Raw genomic sequence first — 18,747 nt, 5'->3', positions numbered from 1 at the left:
TTAAAGAGAAGCCATCTAATTTCTCCTTGGCTCAAGATGCTGTGTTTTGCATGCCAGTTCTTTGAGGTGTTGAGGTTAGCTTGTACTAAGTAATACACTTCACTAATACTGAGAGGGTACAGCCTCTTCCCAAATGGCTTTTTGTCATATGACTGTAACTTGAGTGCAGCTTTAGATCCTAGGTGAATGGCATTTCAACAACCTTAAGCTCATTTGTCAGTGCAGTATGTAGAGTACAATACAATGGGAATTATTTTCCAAGAATTGGCTTAGGAGAGCAGTCGTTTTGTACATGTGAGATAAAGAGTTCATTCAATGTACTGAGGAAAAAAATTAGAATACACATACGAGACTTGCAGCAATTATTTTTAGATGGTACAGTAATATTTCATTTTGTTTTATTGTTGGGATTTAGTATTGTTTCATTTAAGGGTTCACAAGTTCAGCAATATTCAGAAGTGGTTTACAAGGCAGTTACAAGATATAAATCAAGCTGCAACATAGCGAACTACAAGAAATAAAACAACAAAAAGCCAAAGCAGCATGAGCAACAAACCAACTAGCTGGACACACAAATGTCCCTAACAATTAGTCAAAATGTAGAAAGTAATAAAATCCCTGGAATAAAAAAAAATGCAAGCTCCAATTTAGCCAAAAGTTTCAGGAAGGCCAAGATTTACCCTGGTGTCTGCATTCATATAATGTCTGGGCATGATAGGCCTAACTTGAAGAAAAAAATCAACAGAAACAATTGTTTACAGTGCTACAATTGTCATACATCCTAATATATGTCTACAAAGCCTCTATTTGGTTTGAGGCACGGACACTGAACAGAATGCATGGGAACAGGACATTTAGAAGAAGCCCTCTAGGTATGCAAGTCACAAACAGTTTAGAAATTTAGAAGTTAAACCAGCTCCATAAATTTTGCCTGGGAACAAACAGGTTAACTAGTGCAAATCAGGCAAGATTAATGTGATATGGTCCTATACTTTGCCTTGGCAGCCTAGCAGCAGGGCGTCTGGGTATTCTTCTAGGACAATTCCTTTCAGAGATAATTACAGTAATCAAACCAATCCTATATATGACCTAATCCAAAAAGAGAAAATTGTTAAAAAAATAATCGGGATGATGAATTCTGAATGAAAGCAGCATATATAAATATCTTAAAATTCATGTATGCCATTGGATAGTTTCTTCTAAACCTTGTCATTGTGCTTCTTCATGTATAGAGTGAAAAGATAGTTTCCTGTTTCATGTGTGTGTGCATGCACATGTTTGGATAAGAAAATTCATACTTGTGTGTAAGGGAAAGCAGCAGAAGAAAAGGAAGACCAAATATGAGATGGATCAATTCCATAAAGCAGGGGTCTCAAACTCAACTTACCTGGGGGCCGCTGGAAGTAGAGTCTGGGTGAAGCTGGGCTGCATCAAGTATTCCACCACCACGGTGGTGGTGGGCCACTCATCCCGCGGCCGGCCCGGGCGCCGCCGGTGCTTTGAAGGCCGCAGGGCCCTTCCCCCGTGCCCTGCCCATCCTGGCAATTGGCTCGCGGGCCGCGAGTTTGAGACGCCTGCCATAAAGGAAGCCAAACCCTTGAATTTACAAGAGCTTGTCAGGGCTATTGTGAATAGGACATTTTGGAGGGCTATCATTCATAGGGTCATCATAAGTCAGAGAATACTTGGTGGCACATCACAACAGCAAGAACATCTGAATAAGTTTATTTGGTATGTACATCACAAAGCAGCACATATATTGACTTTTACATTTAGTTATATTAGACTGCAGGTATTAAGACACACTCTGCATACATTTCTGCTCTTGAGTATGACTCGTACTATACAAGAAGGCAATGTGAGAAAAGCAAACAATTATAGTGTTTGTTCATAAGTAAATATTTATCTGTTGTGCAATAGTGCCTCTTAGAGGAAATACCTGGAAATATTATGAAATGTCAAGAAAAGCTAAGAAAGGTAATTCCAGGTTTATTGTGCAATCTCTGTTTCATTCATATAATTTTACAGGGGAGCCATATAACATCTTCCATTTGTAAACTTCCCATATGTTCCTACTGCATTTTCCCTTTAATTTTACCACGAAAATCCATCGAAGGGAAAATTGAATGGCTAAGCTTTTGTGTGTGTGTGTGTGTGTATGTCTAGGAACAATCCATTTGGAAACATACAAAGTTATTAAAACATTGAATATTTCAGTGCCATCTGACATTGTTAAATGCTACACTATCTATGTCTAAAATACAGCTTTAACACTACAGTTCTGTGACTAGAGCTGCTCAAAATAAGAACGAAACTCAAAATACTACCTACCTTGAATTTAACATCATTCATATTTATCCCTTCCCTCAGGACTGATGGACTTCATTGTTTTTCTTCTGTTCCAATGATGCCAGTTGTTTCCCAAGGTGAAAGAAACCCCAGCTTTAAATTCTTCTTACTTTCACTGAACAGAAGATTATTTTATTTTTCAGAATTTGCAGGGAAATTGTCCAATGTAGTGTGCTATGGCTTTATTGAATTGGCTTCCTAGCTTGCTGAGGAAATTATTACTGAAGCTTCAGTTACATAATCCAAAGTACTAGACAAGCATTTAATTTTTATTCAGCATTCCCTTTTCTACTTCCTGTCTGTTGTTCAGGTTCCCAGGAAAACAGGTGTCTTTCCAAGGAAGATGCTCAAAACACTTTTTGCAACCATACATACAGCCTCTCAGCTTAGCTCCCATCCTTTTGAAGCATCCCTGTTTGGGGTGGCAAGGACTATATATTATCTATGTGAGCGAGCTTATAACAACAAGTGGAAACCCTCAAAGGTTTGCTTTATGCTGCTAGCTTTATAAATCCTATCAGTCTTTCTCATCAAGAAGGGGGAGTGCTTCTTAAGCTGCAGCTAGATTTAAAAGCTTAGGTTGTTGATGGATACTGATTGAAATTGATTTCATCATCTGTAGGACTTCTGTGTGCATGTGTAGAACCTCTAATCAGTCTGCTAGGAAGCAGAAATTACATCTGAAAGGACAGCAAACTAAAAAATGCAACATAAAAGATGATCAAGGAAAGAACTTTCAGAGTCTGTAGAGCTTAAAGAGAGAATCTAGTAGAAAGCCAGTTCAGCAGATTTAAAAATGTATTTAAACCCACCTTTATCTCCACTTTGACGAAATGAAGAAGTTTATAAATTGTGTTGTGCATCCAAGTGTAAAGCAATATTTGTAACTCAAAAATGTTTAAGAGATATTTTGACCATGAGAATTTAACTATATCTGAATGCCTGGTTTTCTCCAGAAACTAATTGGTACATTTTTCCAATGAAATTGAGTTGCAAGAGATAAAAGTATTTGGACGTACCTTAAATCCATTTACAATGTAAGACTAATAGGCTTGTACAAGCAGAATTAAAGCATTGGACTTGGTTTCTGCAAGCAGTAGAAACCACACTAACACAGTGCCGACATTGGATACAACGCTAGAATTTTATCAGATCAGGACCTTCATCTATTAATTATTATTACTTATTATATTTTATTAAATACAAGTTATCCCTGTATTAATTCTCCTGAGATGGTAATATAGGAGTATAGGATTCTCTGAGACATTGTCAGTCCAATCCATTAAGATGCTACACCAAGCTCTCAGTGCTTAGCTTTGGCATTTTAGCCAAACACTGCATCAGTGCAATAGCATCAGCAAGGATCTTAGCCCACTGACTCAGCACTGCGGGAGCATGGAAAAGGATGGACTAGAAACACCCCATATGTACACAGACCTAAAGTCCTTTTGATCCCTGGAAACATACACTTAAAGGAATTTTCCAGGGAAACTTTGCATGAATGAAATAAAGGGCAGAGTTTGATCCTGAGATAGCTCTAGCAGTAGCATGAGTCTGGGCTCCAACCTCTATATTTACTAAAATCCTATGAAACATTACATATTGAAATGCCCATCCTCAGTAAAGATTAAATTCACTGGATATTTAGGAAAAAAGTAGAACACGCTTAAACATACACTGCTGTTACCTGTATATAACATTTTAAAATGTTATTTAACTTAGTTGTTGTAAGCCACCCTGAGGGCGGCATAAAAATGTTTTAATAAATAAATATATCTGGTTGGTGGTAGGGAAAAGGGCTCAAGGCACAGTTCACAGGAATTTCTCCTGAGCAGAGCCTGTCTACATTAATAAAGCTTGTGCAAAGGGATAATGTTGCTGCGGTGCAATGCCTATGCATTTGCACAGGTACTGTGCAGGAGGCATTACAGATGCTTATGCTGGTTTAGAAACTCTTTTAAATGCATGGGATAAGTTGCAATAAATTACAATGTGTTGAGTAGAATTAACATAGGATTATAATTAAATAGCTAGGAGCCAAAGAGCTGATTAAGGGCACCTGAAATATTTTTAGGTACAGCCAGGGATAGGGCTAAAAGCACAGACCTGCTTCAACAGATGTGTGAATAGGAGGTTAAAGGAATGGCGAATGGAAGGGCCTTCTTGAAGATTGCACCCTATCTCTGGAACCAGCTCTCTGGAGAAGCTCACCTCTTCCTTACAATAATTTTGGTGCCAGATAAAAACAGCTCTATCTTTTAGATAATTTAATAGTCAATTAAATAGCATTGTAATAAGTTTAACTTTAGTTGATTGTTCAAATGAAACCACTCTTTGAATTAACCACTACACTGACTGAGGTTAAATTTTGTAAAATATTAAGTGGAAGTTTCATTGGTATTGTTTGTTTTTAATAATTTTACTACACTATTGTATATTTTTGTATACAATTGTTGATGGATGTATACTGCCCAGAGAGTCCCAGCTGGGACTATTGGAGGAAGTTTTATGAAACAAAAAATATTGTCAGAATCTCATGATAACCACTTACTCCCTCTCTCTTTCCCTTCAAGCACTTTGTGACCTTTTTCCAATTAACATCCCAATATACATAATTTCCCTTCTTGGTCTAGGTTGTGCAGTGGTCTAGGAATCCAGACATAGCTAATAAATTAAATGCCATTTTAAAATTGTAATTGTTAATGCTTATACCAAATTTTCTTCAAAATTAATAGGATTTCAATCCAGCAAAAAAAAAAAAAATGGATTTCAATAGTAATTGGCTGAATTCCACTGGATGCAAGAACTGGAAATAATCTTAGGCAGTACTTTATCCTCAATTGCATGTAATCCTCATAACAATGGGGTGAATTATGTATGGAGTTAGTAATGCTAAATGTTACTTTTAATAAACCTTAGCCAAATTACATCATGACTTTGATTCAATGAAATTTTTCAGCTAGTATGGATTCTCATGTCAACATCTCAAATTTTATTTCACTATATATGGCTTTTATTTATTTAATGTTGCATTACAGTTTGTTTGTCCTTGTGTAAGTTTGTGTAAAAATGAAAATATTAACATTTAAACATAGACTTTCCTCTTGTTTATTTGTGTTTTAATAAAAGCTACTTTTATGACAAAAATATATTTTTCATAATCTACTGTAGTAGAAAACAATGACAGAACAATTTAATATCTTCAAGAAAGAACCAAGAAGACATATTTGACATATTTTTACTTACCAGTTAGACAAATGAGCCTGTTGACAAATGCCAGTGTAATATGTAGAGAGCAATGTAATAAAATACGCATTTATTCATGATTTGATTGCAGTCAGTGATGATAGCCAACAGAAGAATTTCAGTAAATACTATTAGAATAAAAGTCTCAGCTGAAGAGTGATAGCATAATTGTTCTATGCATTATATGGCAAAAAGTTGGGTTTGTCACTGCATATACCTGACAGGGAACTGCAGAGTGGATTGGTACAGTAGAAATATTTTTAAATATTGTGTCATTTAGTAATTAACATTGTAGGTTACTTAAAGTAGTCTTTGAAGTATTCCTAAAAATAAAATAGTGGATTAACCCTAAGGGCATCATCCTAAAATACTTGCATAGAAAAAAACAGAGATGCTGTGCTATAGACTTTCAGACTAGGCAATACAGACACTGTCAATGGTGCCCGGCAGTGGCTGTCCCATGTTTCAGGCAAAGGTTTTTCCAGACTTACTGAGAGGTGCCAGGGACCGAACCAAGACCTCCTCTATTTGACACATGAGCTTTACTACTGAGCTACAACCCTTGACCATTCAGTTTTTCACTGATTCATTATCCCCACTAGCTAACCTTTGGGCAGTCGCTAATCAATCAGTTATACAAGGCTAGTCAATCACACAAGGATGAAACAAGTGGGAAAGAGCTGTGTATACCACCCTGAGATCATTGGTTGAAAGCTGGGAACAATGTAATAAAATGATAGGGCAGTATCTAGTGTTGCTGATTTACTTATACCAGTCGTGTAGTATAAGCATAAGTGACTTCTAGCACAATACTAAATTGTGCATGCTGGCACAAAATGTTTCCCCAGAAAATTTGCCAGATCAGTATATGTTATTGGCATTGTTGTAGAGCAAGGGTGGGGCAAATTTGTAGGGCCCCAGGAGCACTTTAAATACTCCCCCCAATCATATACCTGCTAACACTGTGCTTGTCTATTCATTGGCAATTGTATGTTTTCCACCAAAAATTACTACCGAGTAGTAAAAAGATCAGATTTTAGCTTGTTCAAAACCACTCATTTTTTGCCACTGCAAATTTCAGTACTGCAGAAGCCAGGGGCATGTAGCCTTCCAGCTTCCATCCTTGTATTACTGGTTGCTATGCCAGGACTTTGTTAGTTGTGTGAGTGGAGTGGCAGTGCTGGATTCTGCCCATATATACATATTTCCACTGAATTCAGTTGGGTTTGCTTTAAAAAAAAAAGTTCAAAATAATTGCTCAGTTAATTTAGCACGCCCAGGTAGACTTTGGTTTTGTGTTTCTCAGACTTGCATTTCTCACTTTTACAAGCATGGCAAACTCCTTTTGAAGCAGGAGGAGGGTCAAAAGAGTGTAGCAATTGAGTCTGTTAAAAGAAAAATGGGAAATGTCGGTAGACTGTTCTTGGTGAATGGGGACATGAATGCATGGAAGTAAACCACAGGTGGCATGAGTGCCCCCACATATCCAACCCCTTTGTGATAAATTATTCATTTCTTAAAATAATTACAAAATTTCAGCCCTCAAAAGACCGCCACAACATTTTATATTACAATACCAATTAAAGTTATGAAACCAGAATTAAAACAAATAAAAAGTCTAACAGAATGTTTAAAAATATTTTAAAACACCAATGTGTAAGTTATCAGTGGTGAGACCAATCCAATCTCTTGGGAGGTTGGCATGTTACCGTAGTCAGACATAGTTTTCTTGGCGGCAGAACTTGCAAGACCTCTGATAACTTAAACAGCTGGTGAGAATGTTCATGTGGAGACAGTAGTCCACCAAATAAGTTGATTGTAAGCCATTTACAGCTGGGCAGACACAAGTTGATCCAATGTCTGCTGCGATTACATTTCTATAGTCATATTCATAATCACATTCATATTTCATAATCATATTCTACCCTTATAAATAGAAATAATTGATGAGACATCTCGTGCTGGAAGCAACAGGAGGCATTTTTCCCCATTTCTTTTTCTTCAGCCCCCATGAAAAATCTGCCCTAGACAGTCAAGAAACTCCCTGAACCTAATGTTTTCAGGAGAAGGGGAAAGTAATAAAAACTCTCCACACTGTCTCTTCCTCCAGAGGAAATTGCCACTGGATTACACCTTCTTCTCCAAGCAGAGAAGGATGCCATCTATCTGCAAAATAATAATTCAGGATTCAATCCACTAAAAATAAAAACACTCTAAAGTAATTAATGCATCAATATATGGTAAAAATAAACACTATAAAAGCACCATCCAAATAAAATAGATCAATAAAGGATAAAAACCTGAAGAGTTGAATTCTTCCTCTGCCACTGGTAAGAACATAAATCTAAGAATATAAACCTTGTATTTTATTTATTTTGAAGCAAAGTATTCCTCAAAACAAGCCCCAGTGAATTTTGGCTCACTAGAAATCAAGGAATTTTCAGTAAGGATGAATAAGATAATGATTACAAAGCCAGATTTAACCAAATTTTAGATTTTTGTGAGCACCTTAAGCAGGATGAAGTTTCTGTGCTTGTCCCATTTTTAGATAGGTAAGACAGCTGTTCTTTAAAAAAAATATATCTCCTATATGCTCATTTGTGCTAGGCCTGCATCATAAATGATTGTTTCCTTTCCTTTCTAACTAAAAGACAGAATCATCCTAAAACTATATCAAATGAAATAAATTAATTGAAATTTTAAACTTCAGTCATTTAACTGAATTTTGCAGCATTATGCTTTCATTCACAGTGAGATTCCCTACCATTTTTCCTGTAAAATAATAATATTGAACCTAGATTGAAGTCTTGGCTCAACTGTGGATCACTGGTTGTCCTGTAACAAACAGTGATCTCTCAACCTCAGTCTTGCCTTGTGATCCTCCCTTGACAAGGTAAAATTAGGGTGAACACACCATATTCCATAAATAAGATATGGCATAACATTCTTAGAATTTCTGTCTTTCAGCTAGATGTCAGTAACAAATCTGAATTATAATTGGGAATATGCAGTTTTATTCTGTGGTACCAGCAGTACTGATGATCTAATATGCTACTGAGTTTTACTATCAAAAAATAGTTCTGCTGGTAGTGCCTAATATTAATTTCTGTCCCAAAAGCCCCATTTTGGGATTAATACTTCTCCTATAACAGAACTATAAAGGGATCTAAACTGTCATTGTTTTAACATTCTATAGGGATAAATTAAATCTGTGTATGACAGTGTTTGTATATGGTACCACAGAATACAGACCTCTTTTGAATCGGGCTACTAATCATTTCTCAAGCTGTTCTAGGCATCACAGCATGTCAAAGAAATTTCAGAACAAAGGAGCACCTGTATTTTCAGAGGCAGGTGACATTGTTTTGCATATTTCTGCATCAACCTACAATTACAATGTGATGTTCATAAAATAGTAATTAACTTAAGAGACAACAGTAGATTTTTAGTGGATACTGTCTTTGGTTACACATCCAAACTCATATATTGAAATGTGTGATGCCTATCGATCAGGAAATACTCTGGTGAAATCTTCCCTCAAATTACTAACCAGGTGGCTGACTTTCTAAGCTGGTGACTGGGCGATAATATGCATAATATGCATACATATTAACAGAGGATTTTTCCTTTCAGGAGGAGTTTTGTTACCCAGTGGAATGCCTGGCTCTCACTGTGGAAGAAGTAATGCATATCCGTCAAGTGTTGGTCAAGGCTGAGCTAGAGAAGTACCAACAGTATAAAGATGTCTATACTGCCCTCAAGAAAGGAAAGGTATGTGTAATTGCACTGATTTTCCAGAGAACTGATAGCAGACTGTGAAGAATAAATTCAATCAAACGTTACTAGAGTTTCTAAAATTGCAAGTTTGAATATCCCCAAGCACTTAAATCAGTTAGTTAATTAAACCAATTAAGGGTGCAATCCTTTGCTTAGAAAAAAGCTCTATAACTTTTTCCAGTCAGCTGAGTTTTTTTTTCTGTTGAAACTTGTAGAATTGCATGCTAAATTAGTTAACTTTTTCATGCACTTACACCATTCTTTTGTATATATAAGCAGGTAGTTAAAATTAAAAGGTAGTATTTGCCTCTTAGAAGAATATTGAGAATGATGAAATGCTTCAAGGTGTAAACCTAGGGTTTGTTTTGTTTTCATGTGCTTTGTAACTCCACTTAGAGAGACCTGCTGGACTATTGATTGAGCGGATTATAAATTCAACAATAATAAATAAATGAGTACAGTTGATATCTGACTTGCTGCTTTGCAAATGGATTTCTTCCATACACATAGGGAAATGGGATCCAGTGGAGGCTTCCTGCTGGAGAAAGAGGGCAGGATGTTTAATTTTGCTATCTCCTTCTCCCCTTTTCAACCTCCCAGACCACCTTCCAATTCTTTAAGATCTCTTGACCCTCTGAAACATCTTTTTTTTAAAGGACAGGGGACTGTAGAGGTACAGAGAGAACAGCAAAAATAGCCATGCCATCTCCTCCTGTCAACTCCAGCAGAATTCAGCAAGGTGCAACAATGGATACAATTCAGCTAACTCAATGGGAGTTACATGCTTTTAGGACTGCACAGTCAAATTACCTGAACTAGAAAAAAAACCTGCATTAGTGAAGGAATGTTAACCATTTCCTGTATCTTATGAAGAATAGGAAAATTCCCAGTTTTAATAGATTAGGTTACTGATTAAATCTATCAAATTTCAACTTCAGGCAGTTCATCTTTACTGAGGAAGAGATTTACAGTAAGAGCTCCTAATGCTATTTGCCATTCTTAATTTTTGTAGCTCTGTTTTTGTTGCCGAACAAGGAGGTTTTCTTTCTTCACCTGGTCCTATACGTGTCAGTTTTGTAAAAGGTAAGTCTTTGTCTGGAGCGTTAGAAACCTGGATAGAGCACTGTTTCATTTTTTTGTTTTCAACAAATGCATTAATTGAAGGAGGAAAAGTAGTTGTATTTGAGAGTTAAAGATACTGTGATTTGAACAGGTCAAGGTTTTGCATGTTGAGAAAAACCAGACCTTGAATTCCATGTCTCTTAGGCCAGCACACAGATAGAAATTGTTCCAAAATAAGACCTCTAAGGTTTTTTTAAGTATTAGACTGACTTCTATAATGGACCTGAATGTTTATGTGCCTTTCTTGTTAACTCCCATTTAAATCTAAAATCTGCACCTCTAGCATAACATTAAGTTATAGAATACTGCTGCAGAACAGAGCTCGTGGACCTAATGTTAATTTTAAGTTCTCACTCATTCAGTTTCTGATCTCCATAAAATAGCCAATATCTGTGGGACTTCTTATAGAAGCATGTCAAGCATGGCTTCTCATGTCCCCCATCTTTCCCTCCAAACCAAACATTGGGCAAATCTCTGGAGGAGTCTTTGTTGCAGTACAGGAAGATGCATTCAGAACAGGAGATTGAGCAAGATCCAGGCAATGTGTCCAGAATCCTTTGGATCCCATCAGTAATATCAATCTTTTTTCTGACATGTCCCTGAGTTTGTGGTATTTAAGTTAAAGATGAAACAAACAGTTAATTTTTTTAAAAAATACTGTGTGGCTTTTTAAGCTATTTAATGAAAAGCATGTAGTGCAATTTTGAAGAGAGATGCATAATAATACTGCTTTCAACTGAGTAAGCCATGTATCTCTTCTTTCCTTTACAGGCCTGTATGCTCACAGTGCTGTAAAAAGGTAAGTTAAGAAACCAATAAATCTTTCCTCTTCATAAAATCAATAGTTTAATCCATCCAAAAGCAGTAAAACAAAAAGGACAAAAAATTCCTGTCCTTTGAATCCAACGGTTGTCATACATATGCATCAGTACATGTGCATTCACCTTACTATTCTGCTGATGTTTGCAATATTTATTTTGTGGCATTCCTGGAGAAATTTGCACTGTGAACAGATGGAGGCTATGTAGCCATAGTGCTTTGCTGTCTCTACAGTTCACATACTTTGGACTGATACCACTAGCAATATATTGTATTAGCCCGTAAAACAATTCATACAGTTTCATTGTAACAGTATCTTACTGTAATCTTGCTGCTGTTACAGATGCGCCTACCATCAAAACCATATTCCACTCTTCCTATCTTTTCTTTGGGACCTTCTGCTTTACAGAAAGGAGAGAGTTTTATGAGGCCAGATAAACCTACCACTAGCCATCACCAGTCACTGAGGGGCATGCCAAGGTAAGTGATGCTTCTGGTTAAAATTTGATAGCCATTGACTTTCATATATTTGCATAATTTGTTACAATTCTAGAAGTGTATTTTATGGATTTATATCTCTTTCAACAAGTGCCCAAACATGTATTAAAGGGCTATGTGCAATCTACAAAGGGATGTTCAGTTTCTCCTTTTCAGGAGAAAACATTAGTGGAAGTGGCATTCCATGGAGTATGACAGGTTGGTGTTGGAAGAAGAAATCAGTAAAACTAAACTTCAGTGCATGGGAGGCATTGATACGCATGTAGTCTCTTTGGATTTTGGTCTGTACATTTGAAGAGGTTGGATGAAATTGGATTTAAAATGTTTTTCTTTTACCTGTACAACCATAATTTAAACCTAACATTTTCATTTGCTAAATGATCTTTAATTTTTCCAGTGCTGAAATAGCTTGAGAGATATACCTTAATCGTCTAGACCAATTTTTGCCTGTGAAGTGCATGTCATAACAAATTTGATAGCCTTTGAAGTGCCAAATACTTTTTCTTGTGTTTGCTATAAGAAACTAACTGGGTTACTTATTTGAAATTGAATTAAATTATAAATTGTTCTTTATAGATGGGAGTTTTGCAAGAGTTGTTTATCTGTAAAATTGTTTCATATCATCTGAAAAAACAGATTTAATTTGCTCTTCAAACTTTTGTTTGCCATTTAAATTATAGAATTGAGATGGGTAAAAAAAAATAACTTGAAGTTGGATTCAGGATCCCCTTTCTGTGGAAAGTAGGTCCCCACTTTCCAAGACAGCTTCAGTAATTGTGGGGGAATCATCTCTGTGCAGGAAGGGAAAATTATCCACCATGGCTTATTTTCCTTCCATGATTATGCAGACTCAGTCTCTGTTTCTTCTCTTTTCTTGCTTACTGGCTTGGTTTATGCTTACTGCCAGGGCATTAAACAATGTATGAATCTGTGAGGCTGAGGCAGAGTGAGACAGTGTGCTGCCTCTTGCATGCTCACTGCCTCAGTTTTGCATCCAGTTCCATCAACACCGCATTGGGTTGTTTGATAAGCTGTGCAAACCCAAAGCTTTGGGTTGTTGATTGTCCAAACCATGGACAGAAATACTGACTTCTTTGTTTCTCAACAGTCCAGAGTACCAGGTTCACACATATCAAACAAGCCATGGCTGTTACTGAAAGGAGATGTAAAGTGGAAGTGGCAAGGAGGCAGGAGGCAGCATGCCCACTTGTTCTTGTGCAGCCATAACAACCCATGGGTGGTTATTGCAGTGTAAACTGTAAAGTCTTGAGAGAGACAATATTGTTATGGGATAGGCAGAATTCACTTGTTTTATACAGTTGGAAAGAAGTTGCACTAGTAAGAACAGATGTGTACCTTTGATTTCAGGTTGTCCTCAAAGTCAAAGTCTGTAGATAAATCAGATGAAGAAACACTGTTTCCAAAGGAGCTAATGGAGGACTGGAGCACCATGGAGGTGTGCGTGGACTGCAAAAAGTTCATTTCCGAAATCATTAATTCAAGTCGCCGCAGCCTTTCCCTGGCTAACAAACGAGCTAGGTTAAAAAGGAAAACCCAATCATTCTACATGGCATCCCCAGGCACCTCAGAGTATTGTCCTTCTGAGAGGACTATCAATGAAATCTGATACTTTTGCCTTTCACTTTGCTTTGTCTTCATGAGTTCCTGAAAGAACTCAATGAAACCAGAATGTCTTTCTTTCCTTTGTTCTGCTTGGTAGCTTAGTTTTGCCACCCCATTATAATTTCCAGGAACAAGTCAGAAATCAGGCTATGCAGCAGTTCAGCCAATAACTATGTTTGACTGGAAGAAAACAAACTGTTGCCTTTTTGTATGTGTGAAGCATACAATGAAAGCCTTTACTTGTAGTTTTTCCTGATACCTGTTCCTTGATAATTGTCAGGAAGAGTATCAAAATATATAAAGAGGAACCAGGTGATAGTGTTAGTACAGTTGTAACAATTAACCCCTGTTAGAATTTACACTAATATCTCTATTTCAGTCTTTGAGGCACAGAGGCCAACGTTGCACAAGAAATAGATGCAGGCCATGGCTCTTAATGCCTTACAGTATAACACAAAGTTCAAAAGGATTTGCCGATATGCACAGAATGGTTATCAATCCAAGCTAGAGACTACTGCCTGAGTTTTAGTATAAAATATTGAATAAACTGGATGCCTGATTGGCAAACTATTTTTTTTTCTGCTGCTGCTGCTGCTGCTGTTTTGGTATATTTGCGTGTTCTAAGTAGTAGTAATTTCTTTCTTCTTTTAAATGTATTCTGAATGTTAGTCGTTGTAGTTGTTGCTTTTAGAAATAAACTAAATCATATTATTTATGGGGAGGATGCAAGTACATATAACCTTTTAATATTAGTGAGTTTTTGTAAAATAAATTATCTGGGCAACAATTCTGAGAAAATAGATATGTATATTTGTATTATAGTGGAAGACATAAGTACTGCTGTAAGTAAGAATCTGAGCATATCCATTATAAACCCCATTTTTTTAGGGGTTTGTATCTTGGCTGTAAAGAAATTTTATACCCCGCAAAAATTTGAGACAGCAGTGTCTCAGATTGAGTTTTGTTTTCTTTTTTAAAAACGGTTTGGAGAAACACTGTCTAGCTGTTTTGAATTCCAATAATATTATCAAACATCACATTTTGCACTCTTTTATATTCAGATTTTTAAATATAAACAAACTGGAGCTTGGTGTAGTTTATGGAGTTGGGTTATTTTTGTATTTATAAAAGCCTAAATATTTGCAGACCTTCTTGTGAACAGGAAGAATAACCTTTCCATGTTTCTAATGCCTAGGCCCAAATTTAGAATTGGAATAGAATATGTGAAAGGAAAGAACTTTGTATATTCATTTTCACAATGTAGGCTGATGAATTATCATCTCAGCTTACCTGCAAAACAGGAAGAATTTGCTTAAATGCAACCTAACCTCTCAGTTATTTAATGAAGATACTGAGAAACTAAACTATATATTTTAAATGATCCAAAACATGAATGGCCAACTTTTATTACCAAATTTATTTAAAGACCAGTAGCCTGATTTTAAGATATAGTGTTGCAAAATGTAAATATTTAAGTAGATAACACTGGCCACTGACACAAAAGTTTGGGGTTCACAGATGTAGCCATCCAGTAGTGCTTAGCAGTTCAGCCATAGCAGTGAGAATACTCTTGGACTGAAGACTGCAGCACCTATCTGGCACTACAACTTGGAAACTGAAAGCACTTGGAAATTGGCTGAAAACACTAAATTATCTCATTGCCCAAATAAAACTAGTTACATGGGGAAAGCCACAAACTATCAAAATAAAACCAGCTTAGATGTTTCAATGTAGACATCGTCTAGAGAGGACCGTTGCTCTCACGGAACCCCCTAAGTCAATCTAATGTAGTTCTGATTCAACTTGATACTGTCCCTCATGGTCCCTAACTGTATTTGGTATATTGAATATTGGTGTGGTGACTTTATCATATCAATAAGTAAATCTGAAATTCAGGCTGCAGTTTGCTTTTTTCATTGTTCTATTGGAAAATGTGGACTGAGAACTTCCATACTTTAAATTGTACTTTTGTACAATTTTACTGACAAATTTACATACTTAAATTTTACTTACAAATTTTGCCTACTGTCTTGGGGTGAAAGCAAGGGGACACCTTATAAAGAGGTCAGCAACTGCTGTTACTTTTTCCCTGCAATGGTTGTCCAGAAATGGGAGCCTCACCATTGAAGGCTTTCTGTGTTTCCCCTTTATGCAGTCATTCTCCTATAGTTCTTCAGTTAAAGTCACTGTAAGTAGGGCGGAAGCCAACTGTAAATGAGTATTTAGGTAATTTTCTAGTTAAATTGAATTTCAAATCTAGGCCAGGACTCATGTTCCCTATGTTCTACAAAATAACCTTTACAAATGTTGCACACATTTACTTTTGTGTGTCTGCGGGTCCAAGGATAATTTAGGGAACAGGGATGTGCGAAGTTGTGACAGGAGCAGTTGTGAGCCACCATTAATCCGAGCAATATTATGATCATATCAAGTGACAGTGACCTACTTGGCTAAAGAAGGTCTACATTCTCCAGCCAGATAGCCAATTTGTTCTTTCACTCCCTTGCACCGTGCCCAACAGCTTATAACTGCATACGAGTTTATGGCTTTTACTTGTACATAATGCTAAGCCACAGGTTATGTTAACCATGGTTTGTTGTTTTAGTCATGAATAGCTTTAGTGTTGCTCAAAATGCATCTTGTTTTGCTTATTTCAGGTTTGCTTCTCTCCCACCCATTTTACCAGCCTTCAGAGTGGTTTCATTTTCTGGCTATTCTTGTTGAGAATCTTTTTATCAGGGAGGATAGCAACACAAGATAATCTAGCATCAAGTTCTAGGTTCAGACATCATAACAAGTCATAGTTAAAACATGCCAGACTTTACTGGCCAGCCAACAGCCTGATTTCTGTTTATGGTTTGTAGCTGATTAACAAGGCATAGCTTGTTTTTAGGAATGGGTCTGGGGACATCAACAAGCCAGAGTTCAACAACTCCTACCATGGCTTAGTCATATGTGTGAACCAAGCCAATGTAATTAACATACTAGAAATTTCCACTAGCAAACCTGATACTCTTCAGTCATCATTTCTAATGCTACTTTCTAGTTGCCCTTCTATCTTCTCCTTATTTCTTCCTTGAGGAAGAGAACATATGCCAACTTTTGGTTTGGTAAAAGACAATTCAGCCAATTCTGTTATATTGCTACTTTACTTCACTTTGGAGCCTAAGGAAGAGCTTGATTACTTGACTCTTGTGTTTACTGACATAATGTTGTTATCAGCTTACCATTAATGTTCTGAATATGTTCCAAGTATTAAGGATGTGACCTGTGTCTCTTCATACCTCAGAAAGTTACTCTTGGTGTGAAGCCTTTTGGTGCCCTCTAGTTTAACTATGTTCATATGTCACTATCAGCAAAACTTGTAAATATGTGTAATATATGCTAAGTCTGGAAGGCTTCCACTTTGTAAATTAGGAGTCGACCTTCTTGTGAAGACTAGAAAAGAAGTTATAATAAAAGATTAAGTCCAACAGTTATGCATTTGTCAATTATCCATTTAAAATGTGGAAATTCATAATTCATAGCCATGTTTGAGTTTTAAAGAAGAGAAAGGATATCTGGCACAATAAACCTGACATCAGGAAAATTTAAAAACTTTTATTTTTCTAATCATTAAGAAAGTATCAAAAGAAGACCTGTAGAAGACCTGTAACCAGTGAAATAATTTTGTTAGTACATGAAGATATTTTGGGGGAAATTCCAAACCAGCTCAAATCTGCCTTTGCTATGGCTTAATGTGCAGAAATTTTTTTAAGTGTTCTTGATGGCACTGTTTTGTTTCTGTTCAGATATCTCTTTTACCTGGGAAAAATGCCTTCATGTCACAGTTTTTGTTAAGGTTCACCATGTCTTAAAACCTCTATTTTACATAAGATTAAGAATATATTTAGTTTTTCCTAAGGTCAAATGATTAGTTTTATTTTTTGGTTTGCTTGTGAAACTGAATGAATTCAGTTGGGCTGCATAACAGGAATATATACATATGGCATTTGTGGAACAGAAATAAAACAGCTTTATCTGGTCATTGAAACAAGCCCTGATGAATACATTCAGCATGTAAACAAAGATTACCAATTTGATGTTTAAAATATTGCTTTACCAAAAATGTTTCCATACCTCAAGCTTGAAAGACAATAGCTAATTTTACTGTCTTTCTAAATACGTATCAGTTGTGCTGGATTCTTACATTCTCTGCAATAACTACTCTCATTCATTGAATTAATAGTATAAATGGTGTCAGAATTAAGGATTCCTATAGTAGAAGAAAGGGCTAACAAAAAAGAAGAAAATAATTCAAACTTAACCTTTTACCCAACTATATTTTTTTCCTTTTGCCATTTATAAGTCCTTCCCCATGTTTACCTGCCTGTGATGTGATGCAAAACCAGCTCCCATGTAATGTTGCACGATTGCCACCTCTCACACATAAGTTTAGAAAGTTTGTGCTTGGGAATATTGTCATCTGCGTTTGAAAACTTATTTGTGACAGTGTGACAACACATAGGGGTTAGGCCCAAAAAAGAAAGAAAAAAAAAGTGCAACACCTAGATACTTGTTAGCACAATCTTTGAATTCTAATTGCACAAATATTTAAATTATAGCTAACCCCTTTCTCCCAAATTTTCAATACTATGTTTGCAATTGAAATCGCAAGTTTTGTACCTTGGTAAAGAACCACAAGTTGTTCTCACTTTCAAAAACTTACAACTATATTAGGAACCAATTCTTAGGTTGATAACAAACCAGATTATAACCTATCAACCACATACGAGCTGAAGAAAAGCAGCTGGTACTGAGGCTTACATAATTAAATACTAATTTGCAGTACATTCCAATGCATGTTTATTTAGGAAATCCTTCTGTGTTTACCCTAGTAAATGCATTTAGGATTATACTCAGCTGGACCATTCCTCTTTCACCAGTTCTGTTGCACTTGTGGGAGTGACTGCTTGCACATTGAGATATTCACACTTCTAAAAATAACATTGGAAAAGGGTGGAAACACTCTTTTCAGTTAGAAGCACAATAGTGTCATTGTATGAGCAGTTGCTCCAACCAGCTGAGAGCTGAAACTTACAAGGACATTGACCTTGTAAGACTACATATATTTTTCACATCTGCAAGTTTGTACTTGCACAGCTTCAAAAATTAACAAAAGCAAAAATGATTCTAAATATGTTTGTGCACATATCTGGGGTAAAAAATGTAAGTTTGACAAACTAATGACAGTCATGCCAAAATGCCAGTTAAACATTGATGCAGGAGCTGTCCGTCACAATAGCACTGGTGATATCATGACGTTTTTGCCTC

General features: G+C 36.4%; 2 protein-coding genes across 6 annotated transcripts in view; one reads left to right on the top strand and one right to left on the bottom strand.

The window, feature by feature from the left end:
- Positions 1-16,913, top strand: part of SPIRE1 (spire type actin nucleation factor 1) — an 83,944-nt gene extending 67,031 nt beyond the window's left edge. For 2 of the 3 annotated variants that reach the window (XM_044426580.1, XM_044426579.1), the window contains 5 exons: positions 9,229-9,366; positions 10,385-10,455; positions 11,266-11,293; positions 11,657-11,793; positions 13,180-16,913. In XM_044426580.1, the coding sequence (XP_044282515.1) occupies positions 9,229-9,366; positions 10,385-10,455; positions 11,266-11,293; positions 11,657-11,793; positions 13,180-13,438 (633 nt within the window). In that variant the 3' untranslated portion in view covers positions 13,439-16,913. Of the gene's footprint in view, positions 1-9,228; positions 9,367-10,384; positions 10,456-11,265; positions 11,294-11,656; positions 11,794-13,159 lie in introns of all 3 variants that reach the window. The other variant, XM_044426581.1, reaches the window with a different exon arrangement.
- Positions 1-18,747, bottom strand: part of PRELID3A (PRELI domain containing 3A) — a 51,661-nt gene that overhangs the window by 15,165 nt on the left and 17,749 nt on the right. Inside the window, exons 6-7 of one of the 3 annotated variants that reach the window (XR_006414364.1) lie at positions 13,168-13,346; positions 7,129-7,761 (exon numbers count right to left, since the gene is read on the bottom strand). The exons of the other annotated variants lie outside the window; for them this stretch is intronic. The gene's annotated coding sequence lies outside the window, so the exon portion shown is untranslated. Of the gene's footprint in view, positions 1-7,128; positions 7,762-13,167; positions 13,347-18,747 lie in introns of those variants that run through there. 3 annotated transcript variants of the gene reach the window in all.

Source organism: Varanus komodoensis, unplaced genomic scaffold (assembly GCF_004798865.1).
Source record: "Varanus komodoensis strain SLA01 unplaced genomic scaffold, ASM479886v1 scaffold17, whole genome shotgun sequence".
NCBI lineage: Eukaryota > Metazoa > Chordata > Lepidosauria > Squamata > Varanidae > Varanus > Varanus komodoensis.
This window is presented reverse-complemented; position numbering and strand designations above follow the sequence as displayed.